The sequence below is a fragment of the Ammodytes marinus genome, assembly GCF_949987685.1.
Source record: "Ammodytes marinus genome assembly, chromosome: 9".
NCBI lineage: Eukaryota > Metazoa > Chordata > Actinopteri > Uranoscopiformes > Ammodytidae > Ammodytes > Ammodytes marinus.
The window spans coordinates 17,891,626-17,907,299 of NC_137213.1; the positions used below are offsets into that span (position 1 = coordinate 17,891,626).

A 15,674-nucleotide genomic window follows, 5' to 3' on the forward strand; every position below is an offset into this window, starting at 1 on the left:
GAATTCAGAAAACAAGGACCCTCTCCGCTCACGGTCCAACCACAGAGCAGAATTACACTTGACTGGAATAAAAAGGTGCGTCTATGTATGAAAGCAGAGATCTGTGTACAGAATGTTTCGCAGTTGAGCGGCTACGTTTACATACTGTACATGGAGAACTGTTGTTTACACAGTTACTCACACAGACTGGATTTTGATGTTTGCATGTAAACAGCTTTAACTTTCTAAAATCTTAACTGGTGTATGGTCAGTTGCTGAGCTACTTGGAACACGTGACACTTGTCTCCCTTCCTCACTGTGCAGAGACCAATCATCTATGGTGAAGAGATCCCAGTAAAAGCACCAGAAAATCTCCCAAAACAGACAGAGACCAACGTGGCCTCATTCACCAGAAGGTTTGATTTCTTCTCAGAGATGAGCGGCCCAGCCAACACCAGCTCATCTGTCAACAGGAGGTAGAGGAAAATACAATTACTTTCACATGCTTGCACTTATTAAAATGTTCTTTCCTTGGTTATTTTCTTACAGCAAATACACTTTAACTTAATGAAACTTATTCACCTGATTAACTCCTTCCCTCTTTCTTGAAATTAGCAACAACAGGAAAGAAGAGGAAGCGTTCCTTGGGATTTTTGATGGTTTATTTTAGAAGAACGGCTTGGTAAACTGACATGAATGTCATATCAATAAAGTGTTCTTAATGTTTATGTGTTCATGTTTGTTATCCTGTGAGTTTTCTATTCAAATGTAAACTGTTCTAACTATTCATATTGTAAATTAACCAAATTGTTTAAATGTTAGTTCTAATTGTTCCTAATGTAATTTATTTATTTAATAAAGTCTATGTTTTTTGGATGATTCATTGCAGTCTTAGTATAATCCTTTATTAGTCTCACAGCGGGAACATTTACAGCATTTCAGCAGCAAAAGGAATAATGCAACAGCAGTGTGAACAAACATAATAAATGTTACTTGGGGCGTAAATCAGTTTAGATCAGCTTCTATCAAAAAGTATTTTAGGTTTGTAAAAAGATAGGTTTAAAAATTACATTAAATTAAATGTAATAATATATATTGTATGAGAAATGTTTTAGATATTCTATAAATTGTGTCACATTTGTTAAATTTGTCACACACAGTGCCTGATGCTTGTTGGAGACCTATTATAATGCTGGAGATCATCAAGTATCGCGTGGTTTACTCTGATGTAACGCGATATGTCCATACGTCACTTTTAGCGCGGAGTTTGTTGGCGGAAAAGATTCATCTTGAAAGTCTGAAGAAGTGGTTTTATTCAGCCTTATACTGTGAGATTTAGATTTGTACGTTTTCTTTCAATGGAACTGTTCCTCAGGACACCGTGAAGTTTTTATTAAATGTTAATTTAATCAACTATTACTCTTTGCGACCAACTAAAGCGGTGAGTTTCTCTTTGTTTTACTGAACAAACAGCTGTTGTTAGCTAGCAGGACAGACTGTAGCTAACAATACCATGCTAGTTGTGTGTTAGGTTAGAGACTGTATATAAAAGAGGTTACAGACATACTACACACATTTCTTTACCTGTTTATCAGACGGGTTGACAATAACCGGGCCGCTTTATCAATTGAATATGGCTCTCCATACACTGTTCAACGTAATATATCTGAAATAATTTAAAATGACAGCGACCAACTATATGGTAAGTAACGTTTATAATGTAAATGTTTTACTTAGTATAATTAATATTTGCTCTTTAAGTTTCTTTATTAAATGCTGTCTCCTTTTAGATGGAGCTGTCTCCTGTCTGCTTTGAAGGCGTCAGCACCGAAGGATGTGTAATTAAACCAGACAGAGGTCACAGGAGAAGCAAAGTCCCGAGTATGATTAGTTATAACTTAGAACAAACATTTTATTATAGACACTTATTTATAAGCATATTATAGTTCATGGGTACGGTTAAGTTGAAGAAGTAATATCTGTCCTTATCTAATATATTTATTGTTTGTAAGTATTTTTCAATTTATGAATTCTGTTTTTTATCAGGTGTATATTTCTCGAATAAATTAGTTATTGCCTTACATTGGCAGGCTTGTTAAGCCTTAACATTCACCTCATTTCCTTACACTACAACTTGCAACATATTTTATTTTAACAAACTTGAGTGAGAAAATATGGTATCTGTTTTAAAAAGTGTTTTGTGACTAGTGATGGAAATTAATATTATAATTTGGGGGAATTTTGTTGATGACTCTGCTTGCAAACATTAAACAATCTAACTATTAACTTGAACATTGTATCAATTGCTAACTCTCATCTGAACTAGACAAACTGATATTTCAGTTTCCACAACACTCTTTGACATCATACCTTTTTTTTTTTTTTTCAGGAGATGTAGAGCTAGACATTGAGGTCCTCTACAAAGCAGTTCCTCAGCTGGCCAAAGTTTTCCGCATCATAGACAAAATAGGAGAAGGTACTTGCTTTGTGTTATCTGTGTGCTTAAGGGGAAACACTTGTTTATGATTTATACAGTGGTCACCCACTCAATCAGCTTTTTGGCGCTGAAAGAGGTGACTTGATCATGACTCGTGTATCTGTACGTCAGGTACGTTCAGCTCAGTTTATCTGGGTGAGGCTCAGATGCGGGATGGGAGGAGAGAGATGTTTGCTCTGAAGCACCTCATCCCCACCAGCCATCCTACGCGCATTGCTGCAGAGCTTCAGTGTCTCACCGTTGCTGGGTGAGTCCAATACTGCTATTACATGTATTTGTAAAGCAATAAACAGGGTGATTCACTGTGCCTCTACACTGTAAGATGTCACTTATAATGTATATGTGTGTGTGTTATAATGCTGACAGTCATATTCTTAAATTGAATGAAGAATTCCTTTTCATCAAAGCTTTTTAATCTCTTTCCCTTTTTAAGGTTGTTTTTTAGACTGTGGCAAATTATTGTGTGGGTTCCTCATTTGTCTTACGTTATATGATTCAGCTAAACCTACGCACCTCAATTTAGTGATGGCTAATTTGGAAAGACACTCGTCTAGATATAATATGAAAAAAGATTCATGTTTGATCAGTGTTTTTGTTGATTCTTATAAGTGACTGAAAAAGTCATGCAAGACTCTGAGTTCTGTCGTCTCATTGCGTCATATTTTGTTTAGTTTGTTTTTCTTTTCCTCCTATTTTGCAGAGGCAGAAATAACGTGATGGGGGTGACGTACTGCTTCAGGAAGGAGGACCATGTAGTGATTGCCATGCCCTATTTGGAGCATAAAGCTATTGTGGTATGTACAGTTTCTGTCAAAGTTTCTGCTTTTCTGTGGCATACTGATTTTTGTATGGACGTAATTTGTAAAAACCAAAACTTCAATCATTTAGTGACTCGTTCCTATATCCACTGAAATGTAATTTTAAGTGACACAATCAAAATGTATTCATCAGGACATCATTGGCTTGTTGAGCTTTGAAGAGGTCCGTCTGTATATCTATCACCTGCTGAAGGCCCTGAGACACATCCACCAGTTTGGCATCATTCACAGAGACATCAAACCAAACAATTTCCTCTACAACAGGAATAGCAAAATGTGAGTAATCACAACGCTCCTTTTAATAATTTCCTTGGATTGTTTTGTTAAGTGTGGCCGATTTGGTGATTTAAAAAATCTCATCTGGCTTTTTATTTGTTAATGGGGAAATTCTCACCTACCTGTATAGTTTGGGTGACAGTTTTTCCACTTTCCACCTATGTCTTCATTATTTTTTCCCTGTGTGTAGGTATGCGCTGGTGGACTTCGGCCTGGCCCAGGGCACTGCAGACACCCAGATTGAGCTGCTGAAGGTGGTGTGGCAGAGGCCATCGCAAAAAGGTGGTGGGTCCACAGGGAAACAAGACACCACGCAGCGGAGCAAAGCACCACCTAAACCCCTATCCAAAACCACCACAGCCTCCACCTCACAACCTGTGCCCCCACGACAGGCCCCCACCCTGCCACCTTCCTCCTCTTCCTCTTCCTCCACCACCACACCCTCCTCAGCCTCTCGGAAAGCACTGGTTAAAAAAGCACGGTCTATCACCACCACCGTCACCACCGCTACTTCTCGTACAAAGCACACAAAGGTGTCTGCACTGGCTCAATATTTTACTGGTGTTTCAGTCTATTCTTTGTCTGGTGAAGGTTGAAATGTAAATTTAAAGTATCTAAGGTTTAGTGGGTCATTCACAAAGGTGAAGTTGAGTTGAGATTTTTTCTTGTCTGGATTGGTTAAATATCTGTGTCTGTCTTCTGCTATCTGCACTAACGAGTAGTTTTTTCAAATCAACCATCAATGTTTGTTTTCTCTAGGATTTGACAGCACTACGTAAAGTGTCCCGGCCTGTGTTTGGAGAGAGGAACCTGAACAGCTGCCCTCAAGCTCCATCCACCACCAAACAATTTGCCCTTAAGACAGAGGTAAGCATGTGGAAAGTTAAGCTTTGGAAGAATAAGAGGTTTCACTCAACATCGGGTATTGGAACAAGTCAACAAGGCAGTAATTAATCATTTGTAAAGGTTATTTACCTGTCTTTCATGTTATAGATATCTATTTTGTATATCAGCCTAGTATTGATTTCTCAATAACTGTAACCAAATCATTTTCTCCCAGAAAGCCATTGTCATTTGATTTAAAGAGAGACTTTTAAAGGGTATTGCATGTGGTCTTGTCTCAGTGTAGACACTGTCTTAATCTGTTCATAAAAATCTTTTTTTATAAAGCTGGCAAAGCCCGGCAAAACGGATGCACCGGCCACTCGAAGGTTCACTTCAGCCAGCCGTGTACAGCTGCCTGTCAGAGCCCAGAGCAGCAGTCAGAAACCTCAGAGGGCCGTACCACAGAGCTTCACCTGTAACTGCTACCTGACTGACCGTGTCTGCAACATCTGCATGTCCAGGTAACAGAATAAAGAGAGAGAAGAGGGCAAAGAATATAACTACTCTCTTAACCAAAAATTAAAGGACAATTTTATCAATATGTACAAAAAAATCCTCATTGTAAATGCTAACCTTGTTAATTCAAAATGTCCATTTCATGATGTTTTTATGAATAAAGGAAGCAGCAAGTGGCTCCCAGGGCTGGAACACCAGGCTTCAGAGCACCAGAAGTTCTTATTAAGTGCCCCAACCAAGGAACAGGTTGGTGTCTCAAATTTATAATTTTTATACATGATTGATAACCATACAAATATATTGGAAGGATGTGCCCAGACTGGCACAAGCTTACCGTTTAACTTTAAACTGAATTGGCCTATATCTCTTTATTGTCACCCATGTTGGTACTGTTTCAAACTCCCACATTTTACCTTCCTGTACTGCAGCCATAGACATGTGGTCAGCGGGTGTGATCCTGCTGTCACTGCTCAGTGGTCGTTACCCGTTCTTCAAAGCCAGCGATGACCTGATCGCCCTCACTCAGATCATGACCATACGAGGCTCCAGAGAGACCATCCAGGCTGCCAAGGCATTTGGTATGTATTCATATTTATCACTCCACAATCTGATCCCTCTGCCTATGTTATTGGATTAAAGGTGGATTTAGCTATTCTGGGTAACGCTTGTTGTCAAAATCAGTGACTATCTCCTCACAATCTGCTACCTGTCCGTACTCTTTGTGCGCTGAAAAAACATCTGGTGTTAATACACACCCTTGGCTCGGTAAACTTGTATGTAAACTAAGGGTATGTTAACAAAGGGGGCCCACCATAGGGCTTAAGCAACATGTCAATTTACAGAGCCTAGGCTATGTTTATCACTTGATTTTCTTTTCCGTGCACACACATAGGAGTGGATTGTGTTTTACAATAAGTAATTTTGACAACAAGCATTGTCCAGAATTGCTGACTCCACCTTTTATTCAGCAACAGAGATTTTCACCATGAACAGTCACTGTAACAATGTAGGAGTACTGAATTCAGCCACACTGCGACGTAGGTGTAGTGTAGATAATGAACTTGTTTTTGGGTTTGCCTTTATCAAGGTAAGGCAGTGGTGTGCAGCAAGGAGCTGCCTCGCCAGGACCTCAGGACGCTGTGTGACACGCTCAGAGGACAGAGGCCCTCGCCAAACGATGAAGTCACTCCGCTACCTGAAGCCAACAAAGACTCCATCGCTAACCGTCGTCACAAGATCAAAGACGATACGCCCACACATCGTCCCACTGGAGGGACTTCACAAACTCAACCAAAGAACCAGGGACATTCAGGGAGCACGGAGAGCCCTCGCCTCACTATACCGAGCTCAGAGCGAGACTGCAAGGTGGAGGAAGATGAGCGGGGCTGGAACAGAGTCCCTGATGAGGCTTACGACCTACTGGACCGGCTGCTGGACCTGAATCCTGCTACCAGGATCACAGCTGCTCAGGGCCTGCAGCACCCGCTGTTCAAAGACCTGTAAAGCCGCAGACTGACTGGGAGGCTCAGGTATGATAAACAGGACACTGCAAAAGACAAAAGGGTGTTAGACTTTATATTTACCTAGCAAGTGATAACCCAGCAGTCTTAAGTGGAGAAACTACCTAAACAAGAGAAAGGAGATATGGTACATTTCTATTTGGGGATAAAAGTTATCTTTCAATTTCCTCTCCGCCGACTCCTGTTTAATTCTTCATAGATTTTATTTATTGTTGTTATTAAGGCAGGCTTGACTTAAGGCCTGCAGTTCAGATATAAAATGGGTTATTTTTCGTTGTACTTAAAGAATGGGAGTTCTTAAGGGCTCTTAAATATGGAGTGTTGGCTGAGAAAGACAGGCAATAGTTGAGTTAAGGCATATTGTGAAACAACGGGATGTGTCAATGGTTGGACAGTCTTACCACTATTTAAAAAAGGTGCAAGCAGTTTGTCCTTTCTGGTTCCATAAAAAACATTGTTTATCACACAAGAAAACCAATATTCTTGTTAATCTAAATTGGGTCATGTAAAGAGGGAATATTCTGTTTACTACTGTCACCATTGCGGTAACAGTTTATTACAGCTGTATTAGGTGACTACTGCTACAGTACAAATGGGGTTTTCATTTTGAATATACATTTCCATGTTTTTTTTTATGAGTGTCTGTTTCAGCTGTGTTAATTTATCATTCTGGATTTCTAATAAAGGGAATAAAGAAGCAGTTGTCATTTACAGTATGTAAAATACTAAACATACAGCATAATCATTCACATTCATATTATTAACCCATTGATGACGGCTGCTGCGCGATGCCACATTGGCTCTCCTGCCTGATGCTGCATCGTGCAGCATTATTACTTTATGTAATTTTCATGGCATTCCCAGCATTGAATGCACTGTCATTGGTTCAAATACACATGAGGTGGGTTTTGTTGATTTTTTTAAGACCACGTGACCACCCAAAAGTTGTGTGGTTTGCCGAAAATCATGTCAATCAAAAAAAATAATAATAATAATTAAAAAAAAAAAAAAAAAAAAAAAATACGCCAGCTATGTCGGCGACAGAACAGTTAGTGGTGTTTGGTGCGCAGAATCAAGGTCTACTATAGACTACTGATGAAAATCACACAACACATTGCATCTATTTATTAACAATATTTAATAATTTTCTAATTCATCTAATTTTGACGATTTTTAGAAATATTTGTTGGTTTGTAAGCGCTAAGGGAGCATGTTTAAATAAAACATGTGAACCTTAACTTTTAAATGTATTTTATTTCATGTTTCTATGTGCTACACAGGCTTAGATATTAAGGTTTTGGTAGACTTGACAATTCGTACTATTTTTTCAGAAAACCCTCAGGCATTAAGGACATGCATCCTAGATTGCCATAGTCATCAATGGGTTAAAAGGTATTACATTAATACACATTTCAATTAAACAAGTGAAAATTAAATCAAATGTGAATTTGATTTTAAAACAATGGATATGTAAATGTAAACACCTTTTTTGAAATTAATCTCAAATGTCATGCTTTATAGGTAACGTGTGTGTGGGTTTGGTTGGTAAATAAACAAACATTCATTTCAATAGTACTGAAGTACTGATAGTAAAACTAGATTTAAAAAATTAATAAAATTACCCATAATGAAACTACTCGAACTCATGACATTTTCATTACTCTTTTTTTAAACAGTTACTTGTTTTTAAAGTTAGGAGGCCCATTACATATGCCATATCTAGAATTGAACAAAGCACAACTTTCTTTTCACCATAGAAAAAAAAATCACACTTCATAAAATAGACAGTACATCCCCTTATTTAACTGCTGTGTAAAACATTTATTTATTACAAGTCATTTTTTAAAGACTTTATAGACACTGTAAGCAACATTTTAAAGTTAACACTTAAGTGTAAATACCAAGCAGACCTGCTGAAATTTTTTTTGAAATACGAATGAAAGAAAAGACAAAAAACACTATCGTGTATGGTTTGTTTTCAGTTTGAAACAAAGGGTTACTTTTTCAAACAAGATACATCAACAGTTAAAACGGTCGAAGGCTTGAGGCTTGTTTTTTTGCTCGGCCCTCAAACAGTGAGGATCCCTGACTCAAAGATTCTCCTTCACCTCGGTGAGTTCCTCGATTCGCACCAACACGCTCTCAATCATGTCAAACGTGTGCAGCGCTGAGTGCAGGCCCTGAAATGACACAGTCAAATTCAATCAGTGTCAGCATTAAAACTCGACGTCATTGTAAATGAGGGTCACCCCTCAATTGGTCTCTCGAGAATAAATAAAAGTTGAATTAAAAAATTAAATTAAACAAATGCTCAATCGAGTGCTATTTGATAATCATATGAACATGAAACAGTCAGTACCTGGATATGTGACTCTGATGACATGTTAGGCAGTTTCTCGTCACCCACGGACACAGAAAGCATAGACTCTGGAAAATACACATTCATGCAGTTAGGACACAATTGTACTTGTGAAACAGGACTATCATAATCATAAGGTTATTTTATTCATCACAAGAAATATACAAAAGTATGAAAAACAAATCAGATTGCTACAAAATGTGCTGCTTTCATATTTTTTTTTAAACTTCAGCATATTGTTTATGTCCAAATTTCTCAAACCTTTTGACATACAGGCTTCGCTTAAATACTAGCTCAGTTATTACAGTGTTGAAATAGACATAAGCGAGTTCCTCTTACCCTTGGCCTTGCTCCTTTTGCTCGCCACCGTGTCGTGCAGCTCTCTCTCGTAGTGCGCTCTCGACATGTTCACGCCGACACGTAGCGGCTTCAGGAACGTGTCTTCTATTTTATACAGCTCCGCCCAGATCCCTGTCTGCCAGTTCAAAACACAAGGACAGTATTAAAAATGAGGCTTGTTACAATCTTCTAGATCAGGGGTGTCCAAACTTTTTTCACTGAGGGCCACATACAGAAAAATCTACGAAGGGCTGGGCCACTTTGCAAAAATAACACATTTATCAGGACATGTAGCTGCTCTGATGTTTAGTTTCATAGTGCCTTCGTAAATTGTAATCCTTCTTCACGGCAACACTTTACTTGCACATTAAAAAGATACATCCCCCCTCTTGTTAAATGCCATTAATACACCCAGTGTTTTCTGCTTTTACGTCTAATGTCCAGCTTGGTGAAAATAGTAGCCAGCCGAGATCCCGCCCCTCCAAGGGGGGTCCGGGGGTATGGGGTATGGGGTATGCCCCCCCCCCCCCCCGGGAGATTTTTTTAAGTTTTTAAAGTGAAATGCATGAATCTGGTGCACTTTGAGAGGGAAATTAAGAGGCTAAAGCTGAATAATTTTGTATGAAAAAAAATGTAAACACTGTGTCAGATGAATTAGAAGCTATTGGAGAAGGACACATGGATTTTCCATAATAATATTAATTTAAATTTAAATATTATGCAGGGTCCTCTGGGATGGCCTTGGTGCTCTTTTTCTTTTATGGGACATATTTCTCTGTAATATAATGAGTGCATTTAGATTATTTAAAAATTAAAAGGGCCATATTACATTATATTTCTAAAATGTGCCAAGGGCCAATCTATCAGTTTTGACACCCCTGCACTAGTGGGTTAACTAAGAAATGCAAAAAAAAAAAAAAAATTATTATTTTTTATTTTTTTTTCAAAAGGGCCATATTGCATTATATTTTTAAAATCGACCGCAGGCCAATAAAAAGCGGGCCGCAGTTGGCCCGCGGGCCGTAGTTTGGACACCCCTGTTCTAGATCAACCCAGCACTGAAAATTTAGTGGGTACTCTTCTGACTGCTTGTGATAATGGCAGGTAATTTAATAGCCGAAAAATCAATCAAATCATCTCTCCACTTCCCTGAATTTGTGCTTAAGTGAGGAATGGTGCCCTCATATTTCCTGGATGGGATCAACGTTCTACTTGGAAAACTCACCTGGTTCTCTGTCACTTTGTCTCTGATGACGAGGTAACGCAGCAGATTCAGAGACTCCATAATTCTGTGGGAAAACAACAGTTCAATCCGTCAAACACAGCGTTTGTTTGTGTTTTATGTTTCACTTCTTCCTCATCCTCTTTTATATGGCTTGATATTATATTATTAAACTACTTCCAACTATTTAAAAATGTAAATACTTTATCCACTTTACAATTGGGAAAATGTGTTTTTCCATTTTAAGTTTATTTAAAGAATTGCATGGACATGCATGGTAATCAACAGCCAATGCTTCAATGCTATAATGTTTTTCTATCAAGTTCTAGGCTAAAATCTTTTATCCATTTATAAGGGTTTTTTTTACCTCAAAATAAGACACGTCATTGAGTCCTTTGCTAGCGTTTACGGCAATGTTTTATAGTGACTGGACCATCTTCTGAACATTTCAGCTTTATTTATCTCCTGAAACCTACTTTAGTGTTGAATTAATCAGTTCACATTATCTCAATATGTTGCTCTAGGAGGCTGTGAAATCTTTCTTTAATGTTCATGTATTCTGCCCCTCACCCAGTGCATGTTGGGATACCTCTGATCCAAACCGATAGACAGTGGGTGTGACTGGGTGTTATGTATATGGGTGTGTTCGTGTGTGTGCGGACCTGTCCAGGTACTGCAGGAGGTCTGTCTCTGGGCCGTCTGGCAAACTGAGAACTTTACGCAGCAAAGGCAGCAAGTGAACTCCATGAAACCAGGTGTTGCTGTTCCCTGGCTGAGGAAAGGAAACACAAAAGACAAACTGTTGCTTTAAGAAAAGGATAAGCGACAGGGATGACAGTCACCATGATGTTTGCAATGCCTTCTCACCTGGAGGGCAGCGTCGACCTGATTCTTAATATTTTTAATGACGTAGCCTTCGACTCCTGAGTGACTACTCGTTTTCAGCATGTACCTGAAATGAGACAAACAATTGAAGTTACCGTAATATGCCGTAGGGTGGGACAGAACGATACGGTACATTTCTGATGAGGAAAAAAGAAGGAACTCACTGGAAATAATTGTACTTTGCTTCGGTGTCAAACTTATCGATGCTCAGCTGGAACACCTTCAGACCTCTGGTTCTCTGTTGAAGCAAATGAAGCAAATTTGGAATTATTTTATTTTCAAGAAAATTTCATCAAGAGAATGATGTTGAAAATGATCTACTATCTATGTGAGGACTTACCAAATCATGCCTTGGACACATGGTCATGACCTTCACCAAGTTCTGAAAACAAACGTTGAAAATCAATGACTGTGTGACACAAAATGCATCACACCTTGAGAATCACAGGGGCTTGTGTGAATATAATTGTGTCCACCTGAGGAACCGTGAGAAAGGTTTTGATCTCCAGCAGATCTACAGGCAGACTTCCATCCTCCACCCGCACCAGGCTCTTCTCATACAGCTCCTGTGTGACAGTAAACACGTAGATGTGGCATTTAACTAGTTCGGAGGCCCCCTCGGTTGAAAAACAAGTTTTACGAGCTGCTGTATGTCTATGAGAGAAACGTTTTACTAGACAGGAAAATCATGTAGGTCGGAGGAAATGTTCTCCTTATGGGACTGTATCACCTGAGAAATGTCTGGAAAACCGCAGTAAAAGTCTCCAGAATGTTGGTAAATAAATAGGAAAAACACTTATATTTATCTTAATGCTTTAGTTTGACTCACCAGTCCTTTCTGAATCCTGGACTCCTCAGTTCTGTCAATAAAATATAATTCAGAAATACGTATGAGGCATTCAGCGGACACCGGACACACAGCACACAACAAACATTAACAGGCAGATCCAAGTCTATATTGAATTAGTATGGCACTTATTTATATTTGTGGTCATATGGTGTGTGGGAGTTAGTGGCCACATTAAAAAAAAAGTGTTATTTTGTTAAAGCCAATAACCAATGTTGCCACAGAACAGACATATAAGTATAATCCATTTAATGTGTATTCACCTGGACAGGAGGAGGCAAACGTGCTCCATATTACACCGCAGGCCGAACACAGGACTGTAAACACACACAGAGAATCAGGAGGATTAGCAATGTGTTCAAACAGTAACAGATCATCTGCCAGTGCCACCTTCTAGCCACGTATGAAGAAACCCACACAGATATAGATAGATAGACACCATAGATACTTTTGTTCTCGTCTTACCTGAAAACACTGGGGAATGTGTCTGCGGCCAGGTGATGGACAAACACCAGGTGAGCCAGGCTGGCCAGGGACTCTTTAGGATAACGCACCTCCTCCTCCAGGAAGCCTGAAACCTCTTTCCTCTTCACCAGAGAAGGGTACGCGAGGCTGGGGAGAGACTCTCCGATAGCTCTGAGGTTGTTCTGCTCAAAAACACACAAACAGACTCATCATCAATCATAATTCACTCTAACTTCTAAACTTTAATTCTGTTACATTTCAGTCTTTTTTTCACTCAACAGAGAGCTTAACAATTTAAATTAATTACTAGGACCTTTCACTATTTCTAACTCCCAGAACACATCTGTATTTTACATTGGATCTCACTCTACGCAGAAATGGCTTCCAATGTTTTTAAATACACTAAATTTAAAAATATTCACACGCAGGATCCTATAAATAATGGATTAGTAGGTTTCTGTTAATAAAAGAATAGCTTAATTTATAATTCTAATAGCTCTTTTCTGGAGTTTAATTGTAGGGTCTATATTTGTTTTACATACACTTTACCAAACCGCAACACAGTATGACATACAGTATGTGGCATTATAGGTGAACAAAACCAATTCAAATAGTTGATATGAATAGTGAAGTTAAAAGTTTAGAAAAGTCGTTTCCAGGATATTATGGTAAATTGATTTGCTCGTACCAAAATCTCTGTGGCAAAATTCCTGAGGGGAGACACAGCCAGGGTGTCGGGGTCCTTGAGTTGAACCTCCAGCAGAGGGTGACTAAGAGTCTTCATACAGCTGCACAACAGGTAGACACAATCTCAGCATTATGACAGGTGCTTCATACCTCTCCTTTAGCATGTTAACACTTCTAAATGCAAGTCTTTGCTGTGAAACATTTCAATTTCATTTTTTCCACTCACAACTTCAGCAGCTCCGTCCGCAGCTCGTCCTCTTTGACCTCATCCTTATCACCCGCCATCTTGTATGTGCTCTCCTTAGTGTTGATGGCGTTTTGCCGGGCCTCAACGACAAACGGTCTGACAAAGTCCATCAGATCGGTGCAGCAGCGACAGAGCGAGAAGACGTCGTCCTCCTCCTGCTCCTTGGTGTGAGGTAGAGGCAGTTTGGATACCTGGTCCAGCACAGAGGACAGGGTCATGCCCAGGGAGGACGCCTTTCGACTGCCCAGGCACAGCAGCACTGAGAGGGGGGATGGGGGAGACGGAGAAGGTGGAACGATGGAAGTGGCTCCATTTGAGTGGATGTGTTGATTATAAGTATATGGGGAGCACAACATGTCTAAAGAAAAATGTCCTTTACCTTTCTGTAGAGGGTTCAACAGCAGATGGAGGCTCTCTGCTATGGTGTCAGGGTCATCCTGCTCCAGCTGCTCCAGCAGGCCAATCAGCAGCTCTTTGGGTCTGCAAGTCTGGAAATACCGAAGATGACTTTTAGGGGTAATGTTGTAGAAAGGAAAAAATTATTCTAACTCTGGTTTTATCCAACATCTAGATTTTCCATTTTTCAAATTTGCATATTTATTCAAACATTTCTGAAAAAATTGTAACACTAAAAGTCATCGTTTTAATATAAGTAATCAACTTGCCATAAGTTAAAAAATCATGTACCCTTTTCACCTGCAGTGTCTCGCCTTAGACAAAACAAATGTAATCCGTACACAGGGATGAGGTATTAATCGTCTGCTAGATCTGTGAGTGGATCGTTTTAAATTATAATGAATGCTTTCTCATATCCAATCCTGTGATTTTGCATGCAGACGAACAGACCTGAAGCAGGTGATTGAAAATGGCCAGGCACTGAGAAAGGTTCTTGTGTTCTTTCTTCAGCAGGATCTGAATCAGGGGAGGCAGCAGATTCCAACCCATGCTTCTCACTAGGTCCTGCAGAAAAAAAGGAAATGGAGGGGATGTTATGCAGTACAATGTGCAACCTCATATACTATCATGTGTGAACACACATGAATAGCTTTGCTTGCTGAATCTATCTATGGTCTATAATTTACCTGATTCTTGTCATCCAGGACAATGCTGAGGACCTGGGCGCTGTGTCCCTCCTCGATGCAGGTCCGCCCAGCAATGGTGAAGACATCGTGATCCTCGGTGGTGTAGCAGTCATCGGGGAGGGCTTGCTGTGTGAAATAGAGAAGAAAAAAGTGATCAATAGAGAGGTGATATACACATTAGTGCGGAAAATTATTGTTGAGACATTTAAATTAATAAATTAGACAATGAATCGACTAAAACAAATTTGTCGCAGTGATTGTGTTGTTTTGGGCTATTGGTTGGAGACAGACAAGCAAACTGAATATGTTATTGCATTGATAGTTGCAACACAGTGGTCTTTAAGAAATGTCTCTTTGACTTATGACTGAAATGTTTTATTTCTAAACTGATGAAGCAGCATGAGGGCGGTGTCAAAAGTGCAACTAAAACCAAGCTGCATCAATCTAGCAAAGATGTGCTCACTTGACTTCATAAATGCATTCAGATTACTTTAACTAAATTAATGATTGAGATGAACAACCTGTGTTTTGAAGGTAAAGATACTTTGTGATGAAGGACTGGGTGTGGTGGTCTATACTCACACATCTCTGGACCACATCACTGAGCTGCTCCAGAGCCATCCCTGCTGTCTTCAGGCGGGGTTTTTCTTCAACACAGTGGTCCTCTAAAAACAAACAGGGACGTTTCATGTCAACATAATCAAAGTAATTTTATCGTCCAAATGTATGTGCAGATAGGTTATATTAAAGCTGAGGATGAAGCTAAAGCCTGTGATGTGAGGGCATTGACAACAAGACAGTGTGCTGTAAATACAGGAAAGCCCAATCAATGCTAACTATGTGGGTCTGAATTAGCTTATTAGCCGCTACACTGAAAATAAACATGTGCTCTCGCGCTGCCCAGGCTAATCAAACACCGTCACTAACGCTAAACGTTGTAGCCGAGTGTGAAGGTGATAAAACAAGACAAGTATAAGGTAGATACCCACCTCGGCTAACTACATGTCCCACACAGCCTGGGGAATTGTAACCATGCTACCCGGTTAGAGGCTGTCAGTGGCCTGTTATTGTCCGCTTGCACTCGCCGTAGAACGAAAGACGTCACGCGGG

At 39.6% G+C, this 15,674-nt stretch overlaps 2 protein-coding genes across 2 annotated transcripts; one reads left to right on the forward strand and one right to left on the reverse strand.

Annotated features, from left to right (window-relative positions):
* The first annotated feature begins 1,262 nt into the window (after window positions 1-1,262).
* cdc7 (cell division cycle 7 homolog) lies at window positions 1,263-7,081 on the forward strand. Its single transcript, XM_080034802.1, has 12 exons — window positions 1,263-1,420; window positions 1,770-1,860; window positions 2,369-2,455; window positions 2,588-2,723; window positions 3,177-3,270; window positions 3,428-3,570; window positions 3,761-4,103; window positions 4,330-4,437; window positions 4,741-4,916; window positions 5,075-5,157; window positions 5,340-5,489; window positions 5,999-7,081. Exons 2-12 carry the CDS (start codon window positions 1,770-1,772, stop codon window positions 6,412-6,414), a joined length of 1,827 nt encoding a protein of 608 aa, XP_079890928.1. The 5' UTR covers window positions 1,263-1,420; the 3' UTR covers window positions 6,415-7,081.
* Window positions 7,082-8,213: 1,132 nt separating this feature from the next.
* glmna (glomulin, FKBP associated protein a) lies at window positions 8,214-15,638 on the reverse strand. Its single transcript, XM_080033645.1, has 19 exons — window positions 15,554-15,638; window positions 15,147-15,229; window positions 14,565-14,690; window positions 14,329-14,442; window positions 13,862-13,970; window positions 13,462-13,741; window positions 13,237-13,336; window positions 12,549-12,730; window positions 12,347-12,400; window positions 12,066-12,096; window positions 11,713-11,802; window positions 11,577-11,618; window positions 11,401-11,474; window positions 11,219-11,303; window positions 11,014-11,123; window positions 10,355-10,418; window positions 9,130-9,265; window positions 8,791-8,858; window positions 8,214-8,611 (listed from the first exon to the last, which is right to left on the reverse strand). The coding sequence occupies exons 2-19, from the start codon at window positions 15,183-15,185 to the stop codon at window positions 8,522-8,524; spliced, it is 1,794 nt and encodes a 597-aa protein (XP_079889771.1). The 5' UTR covers window positions 15,186-15,229; window positions 15,554-15,638; the 3' UTR covers window positions 8,214-8,521.
* Window positions 15,639-15,674: the final 36 nt, after the last annotated feature.

Bases quoted from the DNA above. Each gene is read 5' to 3' on its own strand.
- cdc7 (XM_080034802.1), top strand. From the start codon at position 1,770: ATGGAGCTGTCTCCTGTCTGCTTTGAAGGCGTCAGCACCGAAGGATGT. The intron at 2,724-3,176 runs GTGAGTCCAATA...CCTATTTTGCAG, and splicing joins CAGTGTCTCACCGTTGCTGG to AGGCAGAAATAACGTGATGG. The intron at 5,490-5,998 runs GTATGTATTCAT...GCCTTTATCAAG, and splicing joins CCAGGCTGCCAAGGCATTTG to GTAAGGCAGTGGTGTGCAGC.
- glmna (XM_080033645.1), bottom strand. From the start codon at position 15,185: ATGGCTCTGGAGCAGCTCAGTGATGTGGTCCAGAGATGT. The intron at 13,742-13,861 runs GTAAAGGACATT...CCCCCCTCTCAG, and splicing joins GTTGAACCCTCTACAGAAAG to TGCTGCTGTGCCTGGGCAGT. The intron at 11,619-11,712 runs GTGGACACAATT...GTTTGTTTTCAG, and splicing joins CCTTTCTCACGGTTCCTCAG to AACTTGGTGAAGGTCATGAC.